Source organism: Anopheles marshallii, chromosome 2 (assembly GCF_943734725.1).
Source record: "Anopheles marshallii chromosome 2, idAnoMarsDA_429_01, whole genome shotgun sequence".
NCBI classification, from domain to species: Eukaryota; Metazoa; Arthropoda; class Insecta; order Diptera; family Culicidae; genus Anopheles; species Anopheles marshallii.
The window spans coordinates 39,427,929-39,451,560 of record NC_071326.1 but is presented as its reverse complement, the minus strand read 5'-3'; the positions used below and the strand labels follow the sequence as shown (position 1 = coordinate 39,451,560).

Here is a 23,632-nt window from a genome sequence, read left to right as displayed (position 1 = left end):
GTGTCGGGTCAGGATGGAAGCGATTCAAACCATACACAGCACATACATTGGTTAGCTTTCGATTTTCTTGTGAACATATCGATTAGGACGAAAGGAACAGCGGGACACAACAACAAAAAACAAGGCCAAACAAAACACATCAATTCTGCGCTTCGTTCTCCTTCACATGGGGTGAAAGAAAAAAAAACCTGTGCGTCGCGTGTATTTCCACATGGGGCTCATACTAAGTTGCAACCAATCGGTAACGGACTGCTGTCTCTGTCACGTTGACGTATCGCGCTCGTTCACATTTCCTATCCCGGTGGGCGATACGCTCTACCGGCCACCGGGCCATGTGTCGCCGCCATTGTCAGCCCCATTATTTTATCGTTTCGAAATTGATTTTTCTTTTACGTCCGTTGGCGCGTCCGATGATGGCAAAACCCGTCAATAGTGTGTGCGTGTGTGTGTGTGTGTGGTGTAATTTCTACTACCCCACAAAATATCAAATCAGGACGGCAATTTTCTGACACAGGTTCGATAAAACCACAGCGCCATGAAGGTAATCTTGGCATACACCTCTGCACTGGACCGCATTAGATTATCGATCCAGGACGGTTCGATCCATCACGAGCAGGTGGAGGGAATTTTGGATTATTATTTGCCAAATTATTGCCCCGAATGTCCGGTGGTGTTGCTTCTGCACAACCACACAGTGCCATTCTGTCTGTGCGCGAATATACATCGAGAGACACATACCAAATCGTTGTCGCTAATTGAAACGAACGAGATTCAAAGAACGTTGATTTGCCGTTATGATGATTGAATATTGATTTGGCTCGTTGAACCGCAAGGGAATCGTGTGCGGTGGCCGAGCAAAGATGAAAATTCCGCATCCGTCGAGTTCGATGCTTCTAAAGCACTTCGCGACAAGGACACAATGCTGTCACAGGGATAGCGTAGCGTACGTGGGAAAGGGAGGAAATATGCTTTTGAACACATTGAAATTTGGGAGAGCAAATTTGGCGAAACAAAAAAAAAATCTTCAATCAACCAAAGCAATTAACGATCAGTTGAGGTTTTTGTTCTCTCAGTTTTATCTCTCCTATCTATGCGAGTCTGCAATTTGCTGTTACCAGCAAAAACTAGTGTATAATAAATTATTCATCAATGGAAATGCACGCAAAAGTTCGAGAACATTCGAATTCTGTTTTATTTTTTGTCGCTGTTCATTAGCGAGATTAGAAATGAATTATCCCTATTTGCATTAGGTTAGTAATGAAACTTTTTATACGAGCGCATCTTGTTGTTCTGAACTATGTTCGCATCTCGCCACATAAAAAACACATACATAGACATCCTCAATAAATGCCTCAATAGACATAGACAATCGACATGCAAGACGATGGAAGGGCCAAGCTTTTACGAAGATTAAACAAAACCAGTTAATGGATTTGAGATTTGTTTGCTGAGTTGCTCCCCCTTCAGGCACCGCAAATAAACTTAATTTCTGAGTATAAAATCACCCAATCCGTATCGAGCGTACCACACATCGCTAGCCGTTGTAGTTGTTTTAAATGCAGCTGATTAGAAGCTTAGCTAGCGGTGTGATCGGTTGACCAAACGTTGGACACCGCTTCCATTCGGGGGAGAAAGATTCTTTTGAAAAACTTACCTCGGGGAGGTATAAATAAGAGGATTAAATCACTCCCGTTCTGCTGGCTGGGGGGAATAGAATTAATATTACTGTACCACGGTCCCGAAAGAGCCACCGTCCCTTCGAGGTGAGAAGTCGGCCCATCCCGATGGGACATCTCGGTAGGATTTCTTTTTCTTGCCACTGTGTTCGCGTGCTAATGCCGGAAGGGTGATCGGTTCTCTTCTCGCCTACAGTGACATGAAATATTCATTAACTCGGTACGGCCGTCCCAGAAGCTATCGGAAAACGTTTTACTTGATTACACGTAGGATCACCGTCTTGTGCACCTTTTTTCCGATGCCATCCTATAAACGTTGAATGAGCGTTAAGCGAGTGTGTGTTTGAAGTAGCACGCTATTTGCATCGGTTGCAAAGAATGTCAATTCCTCTCGTACATGTCAATTCCTCCGGCTTCTTCTCGTCACGAAGAGCGATCGGACCAGAATTAAATCAAACCGGCAGGAAATTACACAATGAGGGCCCTGTCATTGCTGTATGCTGTGGGTGAACCTTTTGGCTGACCACACGCCGGGGGGACATTCTTGCCAGAGCTGGCAGTAAAGGTCCTTTCGCCCTCATTTGACAGATGCTGGATATTCATACATATTCATCGGGAAGCGTCAGCATGGATGTTTCCTGTACCCTATCTTTTGCCAGCGATCTGTGCCACATAATGGTTCGGTTGTTTTCGATTGTTGTTTCTTATCTGTTTTGCTCCTCCACTACAAGGCACTCTACGCAAGGGCGCAGCTAGGTAGAATCCTATTAGTCGATCCTCCCTGCGGGATACATGGCTGCATCTTCAGAGATAATGTTAGACGAGCAGCGCACGAACGGGATACAGGCCATACACGAAAGGCTGTGTGTTGAAGAATTAATGGAGAATCTGTCCTGATAAGATTAGAGCCGCTCTGGGGCGGTGCCTAAGCTGACTAGCTTACCGATACGGTTGGATATGTTCGCCCGATAAGGAGTGAGTGAGGGTGACAAGTGTCTGGAATAGTAATACAGCGGGTTAGGATTCTGCCGCCCGTATGTCACAATTTGGCCGATATACATGAACAAGGTTGAAGGGGAGTTTTCGTATCAAACCCTTCCAACGTTGTTGACAAAAGAAATATTGGGCATGATTGTCGACAGACAAAGGGTCCGGTATCGATCGTCTCCTCACACAGTGCGATACAATGTCCAGGCAGATAAGTGAGAATAGCCGTGGGCTTAACATTGAAGGGGACTAATAAAAGTAATTAAAAATTAATTATTAGTATTGAAGTGAGCAGCAGCGCAAAACACTTTCACCCGGAAAATTGTTACCGTAAACGTCCCGAAACACTGGACCTTCGACCCCGAAAAAGCCAGATGGCTGGCAAATAATTTATCATCAAGCAAAAACCAATCTACGGGCTGCAGCTTTTGTGATAGAAAATTTTCAACAGCACGATAAACTAATTCATTCTCGGTGGGGGAGGGTTTAGTTTTGCCGAGATGATGGTTCGTGGAACAAGTTTTCGCTGGTGCTATCGATGATGTGTGCTGGATGCGCACTTGCCGTTACATTGTGCTGGAGAGGAAAAAAGCTTTGTTACACAAAAAACGACCACGGTAGAAAATGTTACTCAAAACTCGATTAAGCGTGGCGTAGCGATTCCCTATCTATATGAAGGAAGTCAAAGTTTTCGCCACACACATGGCTGTTTTGTGCATGACGAAAAACCGTAGCTTGCGAATGGCATAAGGGTGCGATTTAATTAAGTTTCCGGTTGCTCGAAAGCGTTTTCCAAACATGGAGAGTGTATTGGACGAAAATAGAATCGGGTAAAAACCCGTTTGTTGTCTTTCGAAATTCTTATTTAATAATTTCCGATAGTTACATTAAAGCTTGTTGAGATGAATTTGGAGCACCATCAAAAGAATTCTTTACCTCACTGCTTAAACATTCCCGGAAGTTACTTAGTTAGTTTTAAAGTTAGTTTAGACGAGGTTGAAAAATCTTCAACATAATATTACGCTTCACTGTTTGTATGTATGATTCCGATAGCTACAAAATTACATCGAGTAACTCCTACACTTCGTGATAGTAGCTATTCATTCTTTGGCCTTCCCCAAATATCAACTGATAGGAAATTTTTTATTAAATTTACATCGACTTTCCAGATAACTTTTCAAAATTTACTTCATATCAATTAGAATTTAAAATTTTTCTACATTCTATGGCTTCTTTGGAATACATTTACGATTTAATGTAACTACAGAGCTCCGATTCTAGGAAGAATATCATCGAATATATCGCCCTTTAAGAGAATAAGACGCACATGTTGTGTGAGGATGGACAGAACCGTCACTCAGAGTGAGCATATGTACAGCCACAACTCAATTAATCAAAATTGTATTAATTTCCCTATCAATTACGGCTAGGAGAATGTGACCAAATGGTGCCTGTCTGCCGAAAGGGCTGTACCAGACCGGACCTATGGTTTGTAAAAAAGGGGAAGGGGACAGAAACCGGCAACATCCAAGGGGATGATAATATGATGATATACAATGTGTGCGTGTATCGTGTGTGCTATTCGAAGTAAGAGACGTACAAAAAAGATCTCAAACCGCCGAAGGGCGCTACTTCCATTCAACCATGTCAGCGAGTGCACAACGCCCTTTCGAGTGTTTCACGCAGCAAATAATTGAATTCCGACCATTCCGCTTAAATTTATGCAATTTACGAAGTGGCATTTATTAGTGAGCAAAAACTTCATGTTCCCGGTTCGGGAACATGCATCATCATCACCCGGGAACTACCCGGGAAAGGAACATGGTTGCTACCGAGCGACCCACGCCGCTAGACGAACCAGCGCCGTGTGTAGTGCGCTCAGGAATGACATTAAAAGTTCTTTAGTCAATAATCGAAAATAAAACGACCCATTTAGCTAGATGCGAACATCATCGTATGAATGGAGACCATGTTTACCATTCAATTCCACGGTCGGATGGGTTGATGAGTATCCGGGATGCGGGATGTAAACAGGGATGGTGGATGAACATGGAACGTTCTAGAGCGTTCTGTTGGTCGGGAAAAATGGCATTAATCAATTTCATTTCGTTCTCGTTTGAATAACAATTTGATTGCTCATCTCGAACATTCCGATGCGAAAGGCGAAATTCTCCTGGTGTCGAGATGGAATGTCGGTACGGATGTATATCCACTTGCTGTACCGCTGGTATGTGCGTTACCAGCAAGGAGTCTAGCGTACGGAATGTGAACCCTCCATTGGATTTCTATTGCGCTCTGCCGAAGCCAAGAATTTACGCTAGAAGCGGCAAACAGCGAACGATTCTTAGAAAATACGCGCGGAAACCTTTACATGAAAAATGATAGCAAGCAGGAAGACACCATGGTACGAACGTTCGTCGTATGCCGTGCGATGGTCATTCGATTTTCTAACGATTTGCCTTTTTTTCGAAGCCTCATTTTTTCCGCACATACTATTCCAAACACGTACGAGTATTCTCGGGCAAAATAAATCATTCGCTTTGCCCATTAATGGGTTTTCTGTCTGAAACCGATCGGGAAAAGTTGGAAACATTACATTCCGTTCGCATAATAGTGTAAAGAAAAATACAGCACGCTGGTCGTAAAAATGTTAATCGCCAACGATCGGCTTGAACGTGTACGTTGTGGGGTTGTGTAGTTGCTGACGATGCAGTTAGCTAATTGGCTTCATTGATCCAAACGAGAGAGACAGAGAGAGTAGAAAAAACCTAATGCCAGTGGGACATGTGAGTCCCATGCATCACGTCACGTACAACCGAACTGCTTTGAACGAGCGAATGATAATTACAATACCACTTATTGCTGAGGCCCGATTTCATTCGATCTCCGTATGGTGGCCGGGATCGAAATGATTTCGAGGGAAGAAACTTACCTCCAGCAGCTCCTAAACATAAAAAAGAAATACAACAAAAGAACAACCAAAAAGCATCAAGAGGTAAAAAATTGAAATAAAAAATAATATCAAGGGCCAATCATGTTAGCATTAAAATTTTGAAGTGTTTGTAAGATTTTGTTTCGAAAACCAATTTATCAGCATAAAAACGACAACACAAAAATTGTAAAGTTATGTAAAACATAATCACACATAAAAAACAAAAAAAAACACCAAACATAAAACCAGAGGATAATTGGAAACGGTAAAAAAGGGGAAAATAGAAGGGAGAGAAAGAGAAGAGAAAAGTTCGTTAGTATTTGAAGAACACTGTTAGTAATAGAAGTTTATGGATGACAGCGAAAAGAGGAAAGCGAATATGTCTGTCTAGTGTAATGATGTTTGCTTGATGTATCTAAAAAAGCTACGTTTTATTTGCGTGATGTTGCTCTTAACTTCTACTGTATGTTTCGCTATGGCACATGATTAGTACGATCGATTAGTCAATAAGATCTTTTGTTTCGTAAGCAAAAAGCAACTACTACTGTGGATAAAAATTGTGTAACAAAAAATAAGTTCATGTAATTGGCAATGTAGTTAGATTGCTCTCATCACATGCATAAATTGCACAAGATGAAGGATCTTACAAAAATGTTATGTAAATGTTGAACTATTATTCGTAAATATTGATTTGTGTACCAAAAAAAATGGTTGTTTCGATGGAGACGCCTGGTCAGGCACCGAACAGAAACAAAAGTTTGTCTGTGTGCATATTTATGTGTGAGTATTTACTTCTGTACTGGTGTTTGCTGAAATAGGTAGATAAGATTACAGAGCAAATAGAAGCGATAGAACGATAGAGATGGATAGATAGATGCAGAGAGAAGTCGATAAAATGTAGAGAGCAAGCGTTATTTAAGGGATGCAACTACGTTTTTTTCAAATCAAACCTTAGTAAAACACAATTGTGTCTAATGGAACTAAATTACAAACGAAAAACGAAAACAATTTAAAGATATCTTTCATACACCAGCAGTAATGAAATGCATTAACATTTGGTTCCCAATGAGCTTTGGTGATGTGGCTAAGTGATGAATAACTTCGAAATAGCACACTTGTGTCTTACCTGTTTTCTACAACCTGACACCTGTTTTATTACACAAAACGTGGATGCGCATGTTAAGGCAAGACCCCGACAAAGTAGAAAAAGCAATCTAGACTTTGCACTAGCACTACAAATTTGACAAACGTTAGGTGGTGGCACAAATGCTGCCACAGCTCTTTGTTCCGCTATCACCATTTGATGGAGTTGTTTGCATCATAAAGTGCGATGTACGTTAGGAGCGTAAGGAGCGCAAAAATGTGCGCCAGCCGGCTCATATATTCCAGCTTAACCAACTGTTTCACGGCAATTGGTTCACACCCCAAAGAAATATTGCTGTGCCGAAAATAATCAAAATAAAAACATCACGCTTGCCTGGCCGTACATCACAACAGATAGCGTAAAAGTCGTTCGCACCCGAATGCCATTCAGCTGGCATACGTCGGTGGCTTGTGGGAAACACTGTCGGATTGGGTGTGTCAGATCACGCCTCAACGACCTTAAGTACGCGCGTATACAGACATCAGGCAGGCTGTGTCAAGTCGTTCTTTTACGCACTTGAAGTCGCCACCGTGGCGAAAGTTTGCTGCAATGGTGGTTTGGTTTTTGGGAAGTCATTAAAATACTCCGTACTCCAATCGACGCTCGTCCCATGAAGACGGCGGTAACATAAGTTTGCATGTAAAACAGCTTCTCGTTCCTCGTACGGGCAGTTTCCTGCACGTGGCCATCGCCGCCATTGAGACGGGACATTCATAATGTTAAGTATTTTTCTCATCCAGCGTTAGCGCCGACGCCATAGGTGACAGTGACAGCTGTTGGCAGACATCTAGGAGTCATGTTACATGCGTTTTTTTCTTTCCTTTTTTGGATGTCCCCATCCCTAGATAACTGAGTACCAGTCCTGCCTAAACGGGTGTCGCTGTCAGGCATGGACATGCATGGTAAGAAATAATAATAAAGTAGGTACTCGCAGACACATAAACACTGGGTTGTGAGGCGTGTTACCGTGTAAGTCAGTGTCGGCTGTCATCGTTTAATATGGGGAGGTTTCGAATGTGCGGTTGTCGGCTGTACCAGTTATGTTTGCTCCACTCCACGCAACCAGAACTGTGGCACCCGGTAGGCGTCGTGCGACACACGGGTAGAAGGGGGTGTTTGAAAAATGTAGCAAGGCTTTAATGGTCGCACACGATGAGTGAGTTTATGGGACCTCCAACACCGGACGGTTTACGCTTTCGAGTACTATCTTTACAGCGAACAACCTCTCCTTCTAAAGCAGGGGTTTCGCTTTCCTCGTATAATTATTGAAATTTTACACCAGTGCATGATAGAAGTACCGTAGCGTTGAAAGTGTTTTACGGAAGCGTTCATCCGGCGTAAGCAACATGACACATTTATCCTTCAATATACTACGCCATGGCATAGATGGGAAATGTTTCCGACAGCTTTCTTCATCCTTTGCTAGTGACGTGAGCGATTGAACGGGGAATCCAGCTCAGTGTCATTGAAACCGTCACTTTTTCTCAATTCAACAGCAGAGAAGACTCCTTCCTGTTGGAACTGATTTTTCCTCTTCCTTCCCCACAGTTCATGTCACTGTTGAAGCCACGACAATACCGTAACTTGTGTGTTAAAAGCATACGTTCTGAAAGCATCACCACTTTCCATCAGCAAACGGAGGTTTCGAGTGGTAGAGAGCTTTTAACTGGGAGAAATTGAATGACCATTTCGATGGCTTCAAGATGGCTCAAAGCAAGCGAAGCTTGCTAAGCAATGATGCACTCTCGGGATGTCCTCAAGTCACCAGCCTGGACAATGTCTCGGTGACTCGGTGCACTCAAGTATAAGTTACGGAAGAGTGAATTACACTTCCAGCCATCACCAATGCAGTAATTGAACTGAAACTGTTTCTGGTGGATAAATAATCGAACGTAAAATCTAGTTCCGGTACATTAGAGGACACTTGGGGATGAGATGAAACTCAATCTCAGCGCTGCACAGTAATGAACGATGAAATTCAATTAAAAACCTTACTTCTTCCCGGACGATGAAGGCGCTTCATTTTGGTTATCGTCGCCGGCAATAGAGCGCAAGTAATTCTTGCTAATATGATTTCAATCCAGCGTCCATCGCTCGTCCATCTCCAGACGCTGCTGGAGAGATCTATTTCCCACGCAACGGAAAACTTTACAACCACCATGCTGCCATACCCGAACGGGCAGCCGAGCAGCAGCTGGACGGAACACGGGAATTTAATAAATACACCACCGTCCTGATCCCGGGCTATTCGGAACGGTTTCGGTTTTCCTACACTCGGACACTTCTCTTTTTGGCGGCTTCGTCTACGCTTGACCACCAAATGGCAGGAGGCAAAAATCTTGACGAATTAAAAACTTTCCTATCCATCCTCATCAACAAATGGCAGAAACATCATCCCAGGGCTGTGTTTCTATGGAGCCACTTAAGCAACTTCTACCGCTGGGCCGCTTGTCGCAATTAATTTGCAAAAGTAAATTGAAAAAGTTTACATTTTCCCATCGTATTTTCCAACAGGATCTGACCGTCAGCGGCGATGACAAGTGCGTCGGTGCTTAGGTAGCGTGGTCGTGGTATTCGTGGAATTCCCGTAAACCATGCTCTTATGCTTGATCGAACGGTGGTCGATTTTTTTTTGTTTGTTTTTTTTTGTTTTTGTTGGGAGGATATAGCAAACGAAATTATGAAGAAAATGTGTTCCAATAACGAATCGGTCATAAAACCAACAAACCAACCGTTATGGACGGACGGTAAGGATGGCTGACAAAACAAGTAAACGAACTTCCGAAATGTCAAGCTCTCGACCTGTTTCGGTGAGTGAGATGCATCCGCTACATCAGCACGAAGGAAGCGCTTCTCGGAAGTGCTTCGGCTTTGCTTCTCACAATCACACATCTTCCTACCACGTGCACCGGAGGTTAGCTGTCCATTCCGCTTCAAGTTGACACCCGGAGTGGTGGTACCGTGTTTGCATGCAGAAAGGTTACAAGCTGCGGTTTTCCGTTTCGTACCTTTGCCGACCGTTTGCCAGAGATGTGAGTTGCTTTCGGTTCGAGAATTATTCGTTCCACAAGCTCAAAATCCCTGAAGTGCTTGTTGATGGTTAGTTTGTGCAGTGGGAAAATAATTTCCAACCGGGTGGGAAAATGCGGCAGTGGTGTTATTTACAACAAATCGTAGAATTACGCTGTTTGCTGTCGAGACTTTTGCAGTGTTTGCGTTGGTGTGAAGATATTGTTCTGGTTTGTTTGTGGTTCTTTGTTAATTTTTGATTGTATCTTTCTAGTTGTTATGAACAGGTATGTTATGAACACTTACAGTCGGCAGTGGATATGCATATTGTACATCATATTTCATGCATATGTACTTGGAATGCAGTGCTCAATGAATATCATTAGTATTCTAGAGCAATACTATGCTACAATTTTACCAACGCCTTGATTCATTTTAGCTTTTCCGTTCATCACCGTAATGCACTTTGATGAAGGATCAAACGAACCCCAATGTTTACGCTTCCGGGTACAACACCACACAAAAGCAGATTAATCATTCTACCGTTGCAGTTGATGTACTGACATCGATCAACATCGACCAAGCATGGGTTGCAGGTGGAACAGCAACGCAAACAACAACAAAAAACTGCCATAAACGGATAGCATCAACTTTACTCCCCGAACGAATGATCGATCGTTCCGCATCGATCAAAGGAGGTTGGTAAAGAGTTTCATCGTTCCAAGCAACAAGCTCTGTACAACGGCAAGGATATTTTCTCAAACGTTACTGCTTACATGCCCACAACCCGAGTACATGCAGTGCCGGGACCACAGTAAAAGTTCTTGCCCTACTCGCTTGGGAGGAGTGTGGGAAAAATAAAAAGTTCGTCTATTTTCTCATTTGCTAAGTAGTTTGTAACGAATGAAACCTTCCTTTGGGGGAAACATTGCTCTACCCACTACAAGCATACGGTCGGTCGCTATCGTCGAACCCTGTTACGATACTCGTTCGATGAACGATTCCCTCAAGGGATGGGTATTAGTCCTTTATAGCTTCGAATACCTTTGAAATAAATGAATAGCAACAGCAGTAGCTAACGGGTACATCATGGATACGAGATCTAGCGCATCTCTAGCAGCGATGCATGCCTGTATCAAAGCGCCTTTGGTGGAATATCGTGCGTTTCATTGAAATTGCGACGGGTATCTGTATCTGTACAGCAATTGCAAAAAGCCGGAAAGGCTTTCCGTCTTTCTTTCAGAGCCCCATCATCCATTAGGAGGTGCCAGACGAGAGGAAAGCGTCGTTTCATTTCAACCAAGATACATTCCCGAGAGCAATACTGAGCACGAGCAGTGCAAGGAGTTTGGAAAGTAAAGCAATGCTGTAATTTACAAGATTTCATTTGTACATTCTTAATTCCCACTTTAGTCAAGTGACCGTACGAGTAGGTTGGCGTTTTTCAAACGAACGTTCCAATTCCTCTTTAGCGTTGCTGTAGCATGACGCAGAGAGGATTTCTTCTTTAGACGATTCAATTGGGATTTTGTTTTGGCTTCCATTCGCTTCCACTGATGATCGTGAAACCGTTTGGCGGTACGATAATCCTTGGGGAAGGATTTTTAAATACCTTACCAGTTAGAGCTACAGTGTGCAGTTAGTTCGCTTTTGTACCCATCGTAGAAATCTGTTCTTTCAGCTTAGTTTTGTTTTTACTTGCAGACCGGATTAACTTCTGTACATTGAAATGCAAGGAACTGAGTAATTAAGGCTTGTGGGAATTGATATTAAAGGAGACAAAAGCCTGGTTGGGAATAATTCACCAGAAAGTAGCACAACATATAACACTCCCCTAAATGCACTATCGTAGTAGATTGCTATAATCTGCGAGAAGTCAACGTATACCCACGAATTTTAGCGTAGGTCGAATTATAGCTAAGAATATCGCTAAGTCTTCATACTTATAAAATGGATTTTCTGCTTTACTCTTATTATATTCAGCAACAATATGTCAACCTAATTTATTGCATTAAATTAGATTTTTTTTAACCATTTGTGCGAGAAAGTTGTGCTTTGATTTAAATAAGCTGCGAAATTTCAATAAACGCATACCACCGTAATCTTAAAGAATTTAATTTTCCATAGGTATTGTATCATGTTCTTATTCGTTGGAATATACATTAGTATTAGGAAACATTTTAAATACTAAAACTACCGAGTCAATTCATTTTGACTGGTGCGGCTTCAATAAAAAATAATAATATATAATTCTGTCACAGCAAATGCATAAGCTTTACAAATGTATTCTATCCACTGTAGGACCTACTAAATATTAAATCACAACCCATCGTTTCAGAATTGTTTGTAAAGTAATCATCAACAGAAATTCTGCAATTAATTAGTATTTCTAGTATTAAAAGACCTGTTTGGGCTCAAAAGCCACACGCATTTGACAGTTGAGCACTGTCAAATGCTAATAAGCATGACAGCTAATGCAACAGGTATTTGACAGTTTGACGTGACATAAGTCAACAGGTGGTTTGGAAGACTATTCAAATAGAAATGTGAAATAGTTGAACAAAATGATAATACCGACCAATTTTTCGTTTTATTAACGTAAAAATGCACCAAACAATGTCGATTTCGGACATATTCGGACATCAGACAAAGTTGCTCAATGAATAGTTGAACCCGTTGTGAAGAAAGAAGTTGAAACATATCTGTCCATCCATTTCCGTAAAAAAAGACTTTTTTGGACAGCAATAAAACAAAAAACGACACCGTCACCACGTTGACAGCCATTAGTGAGATGTGATTCGTCTAATTTAAGAAGGAAATCAGTCTCAGTATGAGACAGTGATATCCGGAAGAGCTTTAACTTGGATTCACAACTGTGCGAATAAAAGTGCATAGGTGTGATCCAAATTAACATGTCAAACCGACATCAGGAAGAGTTGCAGAAATGAACCATCGTATTTCGGGGGTTTTTCATATTTTAACGGAGTTTTGGTCTCGCAAACTCGAGATTTTGTACGCGATCTTGTCACAAGGTGCTCGGGTGAGCTCGATATAATTGTTTTCGTTCTGGATGCGTAGGGCCGTACCAACAACGTGCGCCCTTAAAACACCGAGCACGATTCTGTTTGATCGATTTTCCCTCTGTCATCTGTGGACCTAGTGGCGTACTAGGCGCACCACCATGCGCTGCAGCGCGGCCCTTATTACGTGTGCCGCATTGAAGCAAACGGCACAATTTGGTGCTCTCTTTCCCTTTGGCGCTCTGCCCTTTCGCTCTCGGACTCTTTCTCTCGCATAGGCTCATTTCCACACAATGGGTGTTTGCCTATGTTTGAAGTAAAGGCCAAGGATCGTTAAAATGTGTACTTTAGCGTCGGGATAGTGTTGGGACAGAAGTCGTGTCAGCGAAAACGGGCTATGAACTGGGAAGCGAAAGCGTAAGAGATAGCAAGTGCCGAATTGGTCACGGGTCGCCGTACACGAAACGTGTGAATTTGTGACTAAGGATTCACCACCGTCCGGACAACACTGCCAGATCAGTGCCGCAATGCCGTAGTGTGCTAGTGCGGTTTTCGGCGAACATGTGACTGGCGCGGCATAGTTCGGCGCGTAGGCGCACGAGAAAGCAAGCGAAAGGGCGCCTGGCATTTATCACCATTTGTTCCAGTCAGACTGGAGCGTGCCTTTCGAAATGACAACCCATTCGCATCGGGGTGGTCCGTATGTTTCATGCCAGCCGCATGATGACTGCAACCCTTGATGACATTAAATGCGCGGGGATATTCGTTGATTGGAGGATATACTCTCCACAGCCCAACTGAGATTTATTTACGGTAGTAAAGTAGGATGATGTAGGTGTTTTTTTAAAGATACTGCATTCTGTATGTTTATAAGGTTTACAAACTTCAAGCTTGACATTTCAAACGGGAAGGCTAAAAAGAGCGGAATTAAAGGGACTTCTTCTGCCCATTGGTACTAAGATACATTTTACATAACTACAAGTACAAGTTAGCGAGCACGAGTCGCACATACAACGATTTACACGGTACACATACACTCATACACACACATCGAAATACACAGCCTACAAAGAGCGAACAACGGCGGAAGGATCGCGATAGGAAGCGATAGAGACGACGACGTTCAAGCAGCTAGAAACAAACAACTGGCCAACTGGCACATGGGTTGTGCACTCTTGGGTACCGAAACCGATGAGCTGAGAAAACGCTTTCGTAGTCGCAGGTGTAAAGTACGATCGATGTTTATCAATACGGGCAGATACAGCGAGGATACAAGGGATGCAGTAGCTGACGCGTCATAGTGCGGTCACTCCGAGCAGGGGAAAGGGTTTGGTTCAGGAAGGGTTGTTTTGTTGCTGTATGATAGACATTGATACAGAGCATGAAAAATCGAATGTTCCCTACCGTACCGAGAAAATTCATTTTTCTCTAAAGCGCTGTTGCTTTCACTAACTACTATCTATCACTGGGCGCCGTGTTGGCTGGCAGGTGAAGCTACCGTCGGGCTGGCACGGTGGTGACTGCGGTTGTTTTCTACCGCTTCTTCTTCTCTCTCTCCCTCTCTGCTCTTCCGGCTTGGCTCTTCTTCGTTGCGGGCAAGTTTTGCGTTAGTCGGTGCGGTTTGCGGGCTCCACTTCCGGTCGCAAACGCTAACGCTACTAACGGTTACGGCTGACAACCGTTTAAGACTTGTGCATGGTTTAACACAGAAGTCAGTACGCACCGGGTCCGATGTATCGATGGTTCCGACACAAGCACACAGGCACACACATACATACACACAGGCACTGGTTATGTTGGGTACTGAGATTGGGACGTAAACACACTGGCCGGTGTGCGCAATGACGTCGGGCCGTGTACTGTTATTGCGGGTGCTAGCAAAACAAAAAATACCACACCACAACACCACAGTGGATCAGATCAGCAACACCCGGAGTCCGGAGATCAGCAGCGCACGCTGGTATTGACTGACGCGCTGTGTGCACTGAACTGAACTCTCGAGTAGCAACGCCGTCTTACCAAAGCAGCGACCGCACACGGGGCAGTCTGCAAAACTGGTCGCCCCGTCAGCAACACCGTCCGAACAGACCACGAAGCCACACACCGCCCGAAACAGCCCGAAGAAAACGGGAACTCCGCGTCGGATTTGATATACAAATCTGGCATAAAGCTGTCCCGCTCGTTTTGGGCTCCCAGGCATTTCTAGCACACGCGGCCAGCGTGAGTTCCCATCGGCCGAAGCGGATGTCCGCGGATCTGCGCAGACTCCGTTTCGCGAGAAAACTGGACCCATGTACCAAGGAAACACACACCGACGATAGCCGTACTATTCCGTTCGGGTTTCTGGCACTCAGTTACGGCACTACCGAGGGCCAGCCGGAAGTGGTTCGGTTTCGGAAAGGTGCCACGGATGGGGAAGTGTCCCCGTATCGAATGCCGTCCTTCGGCAGAGGTTTGAATAAATTAACACCAGTGGGAAAATCGCGCCCAAGATTTACTCCTCCTTCGGGAGCTACGAACACGAGCACACACACGCAGGGAAACGACGGAAACCGATGCCAGTGACGGGCGGTTGGCGTCGACAGATTGTCAATCGAAACCGCAGCCAGACAAAGGGGTTCCGCGAGGGAATACCAACTGACCCAGTGGCCTGAGTACCACGGACAAAAAACAACTACGAGACGGCACGGCATGGATTGGACGAGGGAGCGAACTTCTATGGAACGCGATGGACCATCATCTCTGCGGTGCGCGAGCAGTACCCACAATGCATTATCTAAGTTCTTGGGAGGGATTTGCAATGATTTACTGAAGCATAATTCAGTTTAGCTGGTGAAGTTAATTTTGCTAACATCACCCTCACGCTGTATTATTTTCCAGCGGGACTGGACGAGACTTCTTGCGGATTATCATAAAGTAGCATTAGCGCATCGCCGTAGAAGCTGCAGGTCAGCGGTAATAGAAAAGTTGATATACAAATTTTATCGAACTGATCGTACTGACGGCAAATATCTACCCAGGGACTTGCCTGTTTACCAACGTTGTTGGGTAGATGTTCTCAAAAGAAGAAACAAACTCTTCGTCCAAGTTTTCGCCATTTCCGGGACGGGATTTGTCCTAATGAACTGGGTACGCTTTTACGCCGGCGATGATCAAACGGCCGGAAACAGGCAGTACTTTTACTTTGACAGCAGCTCCCGTGTGGATTTATGGTGACTTATACGGGATTTTGGGAAAATGCCAAATAAATGCCTGTTTGCCCGTGAGCGTTAGTCATGAGAAGTGCCTACACGTGTCGAAACCATTTGTCGAAACTGAATCCTTTGGCGGAACATCCTAGGCGGGTACATCCTCAACGCCACACCACACGTCACAGTGTGTTCAGATAAATGACGTTCGGGCTTAATTGGGCCAATGTCGTAAATGGAATGAATTTGATCTTGTGCTGTTTTTGATTACACCAAGCGCAAATTGGAGTTTGATTGAACAGGAAGCTGTATTTGAATCTGGAGGGTTCACGGTACGATATTGGATACGTGTTTTGGAGGATTTAACGTTCAATTTTTCAATTGAAAGACTTGGCGTGTCTTGGCGTGACGATCGAATTAAAGTTGATCGTTGAAAATGAGCAATAATTTATTTCAATTGGTGTATGTTGTGAAGAATATTTGCCTTGATAGCTCTATCGCATTAAAAGAAAATAAATGAATTTTCTCACGAAGGGTACCACTAACTAAGATAAGTAAGATATTTTCCTACATTGTGTGTAACAACAGGAGCTATGATATCCTCCTTTGGATATAACAGTTTATTATGTACAGGAATTAAATATTGGTAATGAATGTTAACGAAACACTTAAAACCAATTCGTTAGTTCGTGGTGGAGTAAATAAAATTCAATTTACAAATACATTCGAAAGATATTCCCCGAGATACACAGTAGCTGATATAGGTGGACTCGCAGATAAGTGGATTTTGTAATTTGGCAACTCAGTACGTTTGTTTCCTCCAGTTAGATACAATAACTTTAGTAAGTGTGTTGTTATTTTGTCCTTTTTAAAATGACTCACAAAATGCTCAACATAATACAAAAAATAAAAAAAAGCCAGCATTACAACTTTCAACTAAAAAAGACATAGCTCGCGGATTAAATACACTCAGAAAATCGAGATATTCTAACCTACACCGTCTAATAACCGGTCTCGGGAAATAGCTGTGCAACTTTTCATTCGGTGAAAGCCATATCGTTATATGCTATACATTTTCGCCGCATATAAAAAGTTTGAAAACAATGAAAAAATGGGAATTGAATTTTAAAACACTTATGATACCAATTTCACGTTAAAAACGCTATTGCGTTCTAAACTTTGGAAGATACAAAAAAAAGAGACATCAACAGTATAGTTACTGTAACGAATGACCATGTACCGGATCCACGGAAATGGAGATAAAATCCAATTGATAGTTCCTGGCGCGCGTTCCGGAAACAGTTTTTCGAACTAACTAACACTGCTATGTCTTGCCCAGTGTCGGGAATTATTACGTTTAAGCTGTTCCACCGGTGTAAAAAAACTCACTCCGAAGCGAAACTTTCTACATTCGACAAGGAAGAAAGAAACCAAAAAAAAGGATCTCCTTTCTTGTACCACCCCATTTGCCGGGCACAGTACACCGCGATGCAGCAGTCGGGATCGCCTTGGGGAAATTGTTCTACATCATTAGGATGCTATAAATCCCGCAATCTAGCGAAGATGTCAATTTTGTCGCGCAAAAGAAACGGCTGGCAGTGCAGGGGGACGTGCTCGCAAGTTGAATTATGGCGAATTATGCTTAATGTCGCCTGAAGTCACCACCAACTCTTTCCAGTGCTCGCGTGAAGATATGGCAGACCAGCCCGCTCGCCGGGCCAGCGAATGTGTGAGGTCTGGAAACCTCTTGTGAAACCATTTTCAATTACAGCACCGGACTGGCCGGATGGTAACTCTCAGGAAGCAATAAGAAGCTTACGTCAAGAGCATTACCATCACAAAAAGAAGGGAGCATCCAATGGACAGAAGGACGAAAGAATGCAGACTAATGGGCAGCTCTGGTAGCGAAGGCCGCATGCATGTGGGGGTTGGGGGTTTGGGCGTAGAGCGAGAATGCAAAAAATGAAAGAAAAAAAAAACCGGTATCGAAGAAAATAGAACCCCGGAATGAACCTTGAGAGATTGTAGTGCTCACTTCACACCCCGCACCAGATGGAACATTCTACCTTACCCGGTGTCTGTATCGCAAAGGACAGCGGGCCTGTATGCCGTTATTGGTATCATTATTCTTAAACTCTACTTGTACGTTCCGTGTTTCCTGCCGTCCGTCCGTGCCTTTTGCCATTATACTTTACGGCCTTGGAATGTGCCATGGAAAACCCCTCACTGATAAGCACACTCGAGTACCGACCAAAGAGTGTCGCCTACATACCGCAACGTTTCTACGAACTTTTAGTAAGGTTCCTTGCGCTTCCGCCACCTCGTTATATTCCTCTGACCGTTCGTCACCCGACAGCAGCGGCAATAGCAGCAGCATTAGCAGCTACAGCAGTTCAGCATCAATCGTAATCCCCATTATCCTTAACTCGGTAATAATGATGGTGAGATGAACCGTGCCTCGATTTCCATCCACATACTTATCAACCGCCAACCCGCTTAGCCAAGACTTCCCCCTTTTCCGCATTCCGGCTGATCGGGCTCACGTTGGCATCTTGGCTACATGCCTTTCTCCGCTTCCCATTCGCACTATTATTGATTTCAACACCTCGCCACCGTTTCGGCACCGACAGACCGACTTCGGCTAAACTTCTACTGCCGGCGACTCGCAAATACTTGCGATTAATTGAAATTGTTTTGAACAGGAACGTTCGGGTCGACTTGCTGTGCGGTAAAATTATGCATATTTCATGCTGCCTTCCCTTACGCATCAAGCCCTTCCGAAAGGCACCAGCATTCACAGTGCCGTACGGTTTTGCATCGAGGACAGCTACGTCCAAGACGCCCGATAATCGATAGGGAGGGATCTGGAGGTTTTGGGATGCTGACGGTGGGGGGGAGGTGAACAGCGGTGCGAACGATATTATTATCGGCCCACATCACAGAGCGCAAGATTTTTTTTATAGATCGATGAACCAATAGCAGAAAAAAACACGATAAGGTTCAATCAAGAAAATCCACGCCACGACTCTTGGCCGAACTCTGTCGGAAGTGGTTCCATCAACCGGAACGCTGACGGATGGATGACCGGCAAGGAAATGTAGCTTCATTTTTTCTTATGGCATTCGATTTTTTCTTATATTATCCCGTGTACCGGAAGGATGTGACATTTCTTGAATAATTTATTCCGTAGCATTTTTTTTTTTTTCACGCTCTTCAGTTTTTCATCGGCATCCGGGCGGGAGCGGTGGTGTTGGAGGGCGGCCGAGTAAATCGTGCCGCTATTTGCAAAGGTACAATTTGCCGAACGATCGGCATCCATCATCTATTCGTGAGGAGCAAAAAAAAAACCCTCCCAGGCGGACACCCCGGATGGTTTTGGTTTGGGGTTGCAATTTTGCGTTTTGTGGCCGATTGATCCCCGGTGGACTAACGCAAATTGCTCGCAACGGTAACGAAGGCAGTCCGAAGATTGTGCGGAACGAAAAGCGGTACCGGACGGGGTAGGGGTTTTTGAAGTTCGACCAATGACTTTGACCAACGCCGGAAGATGTACGGGCACAGGTGTGACTAAAGGACACAATGGTAAGTTACTTCATTGAATATTGATTAGGGGTTTGGGTACGCGAGATCGAAATGAGACGTATCTGGTACGTGGGTTTCTGTATTACCAAGATCGTTGATTGAATACGTTATATTGTTCTTGTTTTTGCGAGAAGTAAGTAAGTATTTGATGCATTAAATAGTATTAATTAAATTAAATTTATTTATTAAAACTGTCCTACAGTACTTTATATTCTCGAACGATGTCACGTTATGTCACGTAAGAAAATTGATCAACAGAACGAACTGGCCAATTTCACAATAATCACCAAACTATTAAGAAGTTCAAAGCAACCATACGGAAGTTGCACAATACACGAACTCAAAGAAAAATGTTAGCAATAAACATTGTTATATCACAACCTTCCCAAGCAGTAGAAATGCAAATGTTATTTGCCATAAGTCGAAACAAACTGCTCATTCTACGCATTGCAATAACTTTCCCAACTCTCTGGGCTTCCGGGACGATCGCTGAATTGATGGCACCACCCATCACCATTTTTCTCGTTTGTGCAGTTGTATCCACGGCAAACAACAAAGTGCAAATGTTTACCAAACCCTTGTCTCGGTGCTTCCTTGTTGAACGCACGGTGTAATTTGCATCCAGCGTTAAGAGTGGTTTTGGAAGCAAAAGGCTTCTTTTCTCTTCTTTTTTACAGCTCCCGTCCATACAATTGCCAAGATTGCAGTCGTGCTTGGCGGGAAGAAGAACGGCAGGAGCGAAAAATAAAACGAATCCCATAGTCATCGGTCAGTGAAGAAGTGAAAGAAAAGTCTCATTAGTTTTCACGAGGTCATCAGGGAAGATTTTTTTTTTTGCTCCGTTCATTCCCTTGCTTTACAGATTTCACTTCGTTACGGTACGGAACAGGGATGCAGAGTTTGTTGCAAATTTGCCCACAGGGATAAAATCTTGCCATCGCTAGCGTAATTGAGCTGATGTCGTAGTCTAGCAGAACGTACTAAAAACTAGAGCGACGGGGCAATGAAAGCGAACCATCTATGTCATTGGTCCTTGCGTGTTTTGCCAACGTGTTCTAGTAATTGTTATGTTTGCAGGTTTTGTAAACTTTACTAAATGCACTCGTTTGGATACTTTTTTCATTAATCTTTAAACTTCAAGGGTATTTTGTGAGTGTTGGATAAGGAGATGTCCTCACAAACACCACACCTTCTTGGGTTTCAACTGTTTAAACGGAGCAAAAATGAGTTATTTTGCTGCCGGATTGCTTCGTTGTTCCATCGTACCAGAGAGTGTAGAAAACCCCTAGGATCGCCGTCGGTTACGACACTCGTTCGACGGAGCGTAAAATTAAGATTAATAAAGAAGCGAATAGGTAGAAAATTGGAAAATCTGCAAATGCAAATGAGATTCGCACCGAGCGTTCCGTCACTCCGTACGCGGATAAACTCCGCCAGAGTCGGCTACGGTCGCATTTCCTCAACTGCGTGAGAAACGGACTTTGATTTTATGGTATTGTGACATATCTAAAACAGCTGTCAGTTACAGTAGCTCAAATGGTCAGTAATGTTTCTACTTTATTTTTTTAGATTCTATGTTTTCTAGAGCTCTGTATTTATGGAACTAATTATCACAAATTTGTACATAATATTTGATGCCGCCCCAAGCCCTTCTAGAACGCTAGTTGTGAGGTGATTATTTTTCGGTCGCATTCAGCTTGGGCAGCGCGAACTAATAAACTACAAAACAGCAACGTGATCAGAAGAGTAATTGAATGATGATTGAACAATTCAAAACGAAATACGTAAGAAATATGTGTTGAAATGATGATAAAACTTTTGTATAGATGTAGCGCGTCGGTTTTATACAACTTCAGGCATTCAGAAGACAATGGGTTTGGCGCATTGCTATATTGTGCTGCTGAACGTGCGGAAAATAGTGGCACCAGCTACGATTGTAATGCTAACTTCTGCGATCATCTGAAGCCGATGGAAACGATACAAAAATTAAATCGAAAAACACTTGCGTTACTTGCGCATTTCCTCTAGCAGTAGTGCGCGATGATGAAATGTTGGTGGAAGCAAAATGATGAAAAATATTTGTATCATGCTGGAGCACGTTGGTGGATGTTTCTGTGGCGAACCATTGCCACTCGTTGGTGGGTCGGTGACTTACCTGAGAACGAAAAAATGGGAAAAAAATTATTAGGTTTTTTATTGACATTGTATGAAATTTAAGCGAAAACAAGTCCAAAAAACAGCTAGTGTCTGTCAGTTAATAGTTCTTGTCCTCTTTGCGTTTTTTTTTATAATGTAAATTTATGGGTTTCGCTACTTCTGAAACAATTTGCAAAGATTTCTAAGACACGCAACAGAAAACCTTTCGCTCTTCTTAGTTCATAGTGCGGCACGGAGTTTATTAATTTTTAATTATAAGCCAATTTAAGCTGCTTACGACAGGGTACAATTTAATTATGCTTCATCACTGTGCGGAATGTCCACTGTCTCAGGTTTACCTCGCACACAAGAAACATGGCTTAGACGACGACGCACAACATAATCAAATCGACTTCAATCTTCTCCCGGCAGCCGTGCAATATTTTCACCACAGACACTAGTCACCAGCAACGTCGTCGCGCACAAAAAAGGAGAAGATCCAGGAAGCCACCTCGATGCCGGTCGAGTCGGTGGCGGATTGACCGTGAGATGGAACAACCCTCTTCATTAGCTGAGAAGTAGTAACAGCGAGCCAGTTACGGTGACCATCGGATGCAGCGAGTGGGTGTGTGTATCTTTCGAGGGATAAAGCTTGCAAAAAGGATTTCGCAGCACTGTACGGTCACCCCACGTTGGGAAGTGTACTGCTCCGCAACTAAAGACAAGCCCCGTGGACCGGCACCGTTCGTTTCACGATGTCAATTACCCGTTACGCAAGGCACCTTCCTGTTGGAGGATCCACCGGATTGGTGAGGGAGTAGGTGGTATTTGCTGGTTGGAGTGTCAGCAGCTCCAGAAGAGACGTTCGTCCTGGGTGATTTGCCCCGTTTTCAAATGGGTCTCGAAGGTCCTTACGTGATACGCCGATCCATGGATTGTCTTCAAGATTGAACGAAAAGCAGGAGAAAACAGGACGGAGGAAAAATATCACCCCCAAGTGCAGCCAAGCACAGCGAAGAGAATTGAGTTAATTGTACCATGACAGATGAGCACCAGGCGAAGGCTCACCGGACATGAACTTTCGTCCAAGCATATTGCCACCGTACAGCCTTTTCTGTACATCTTACTGGGAGTGGGGAAAAAATGCTTAATTAGTGAAGCACACTAGTGGCAGCAAAAGAAGCTTGACCCTAACGCACAAGAAACTCCCTTTGAATGTAAGCTAGATTCCCTGCGGCCCTATTCAATATGATGCTGGTGTGAGTAAACTTTGCCCGCTTTTTTTCTCTCCTCGCTAAGACAAAGTCCTCGCGTTTCGAGTGCTATTAGGCGCATTGCAATCTTTCGGTTCCGTTCCGTTTGCGTTTGCAATTCATTATCGATAGCACTACCCCCGGCAGGAAAGGTCCAGAATTGTCCACGGTACGTACGGTACCAGGTATCGGTAAGTGCCTTTTGCAGCATCTCGTCTACATCACGGGTTGTCAATTTAGTCTAGGGCCGTCTCTCGGTACGCAATATTGAAGGGAATTTCCCCCCTGTTACAACGGACCACACCGGGCGTCGTGTAACGCATTGGAACAGCGCACCGTCTAGACTGCTGCAGCTAATTGGTGTTGATTTATTACCAACAGCATTATCGTTTGGCCGTGTAATCGAGAAAATTAATTACCATTCGATTGGCTTGCCTGCACTTCGCGTGCCGTTTACAAGCGGAAGGCAGCTGTGAGGCAAAATCACGATACGACAATTGACGCCTGTCTATTAACGGTTTTGATTTGTCTGATTTATGTTAATGGTGCAGCAAAAAGTGCGATAGCGGATGTTCATTAGATGTATGGCATGGATATTCTTCCTATCAGTTGTAGAAGGAGCCTGCGATCCATCCTGATATTGCGGAGTATCTCCGAGTAATCGGAGTGTATGAGAATTTCTTACAGATGAAAATTATTTACACT

The 23,632-nt window shown here is 43.7% G+C and overlaps 1 protein-coding gene across 8 annotated transcripts in view; it reads right to left on the bottom strand.

Annotated features, from left to right (window-relative positions):
- Positions 1-23,632, bottom strand: part of LOC128709335 (complexin) — a 97,455-nt gene that overhangs the window by 29,793 nt on the left and 44,030 nt on the right. For 2 of the 8 annotated variants that reach the window (XM_053804330.1, XM_053804331.1), the window contains exon 1: positions 14,178-14,306. The exons of 2 other annotated variants lie outside the window; for them this stretch is intronic. In XM_053804330.1, the coding sequence (XP_053660305.1) occupies positions 14,178-14,190 (13 nt within the window). In that variant the 5' untranslated portion in view covers positions 14,191-14,306. Of the gene's footprint in view, positions 1-5,595; positions 5,608-14,172; positions 14,307-23,632 lie in introns of those variants that run through there. 4 more of the 8 variants (XM_053804328.1, XM_053804326.1, XM_053804334.1 and 1 more) reach the window with 4 other exon arrangements.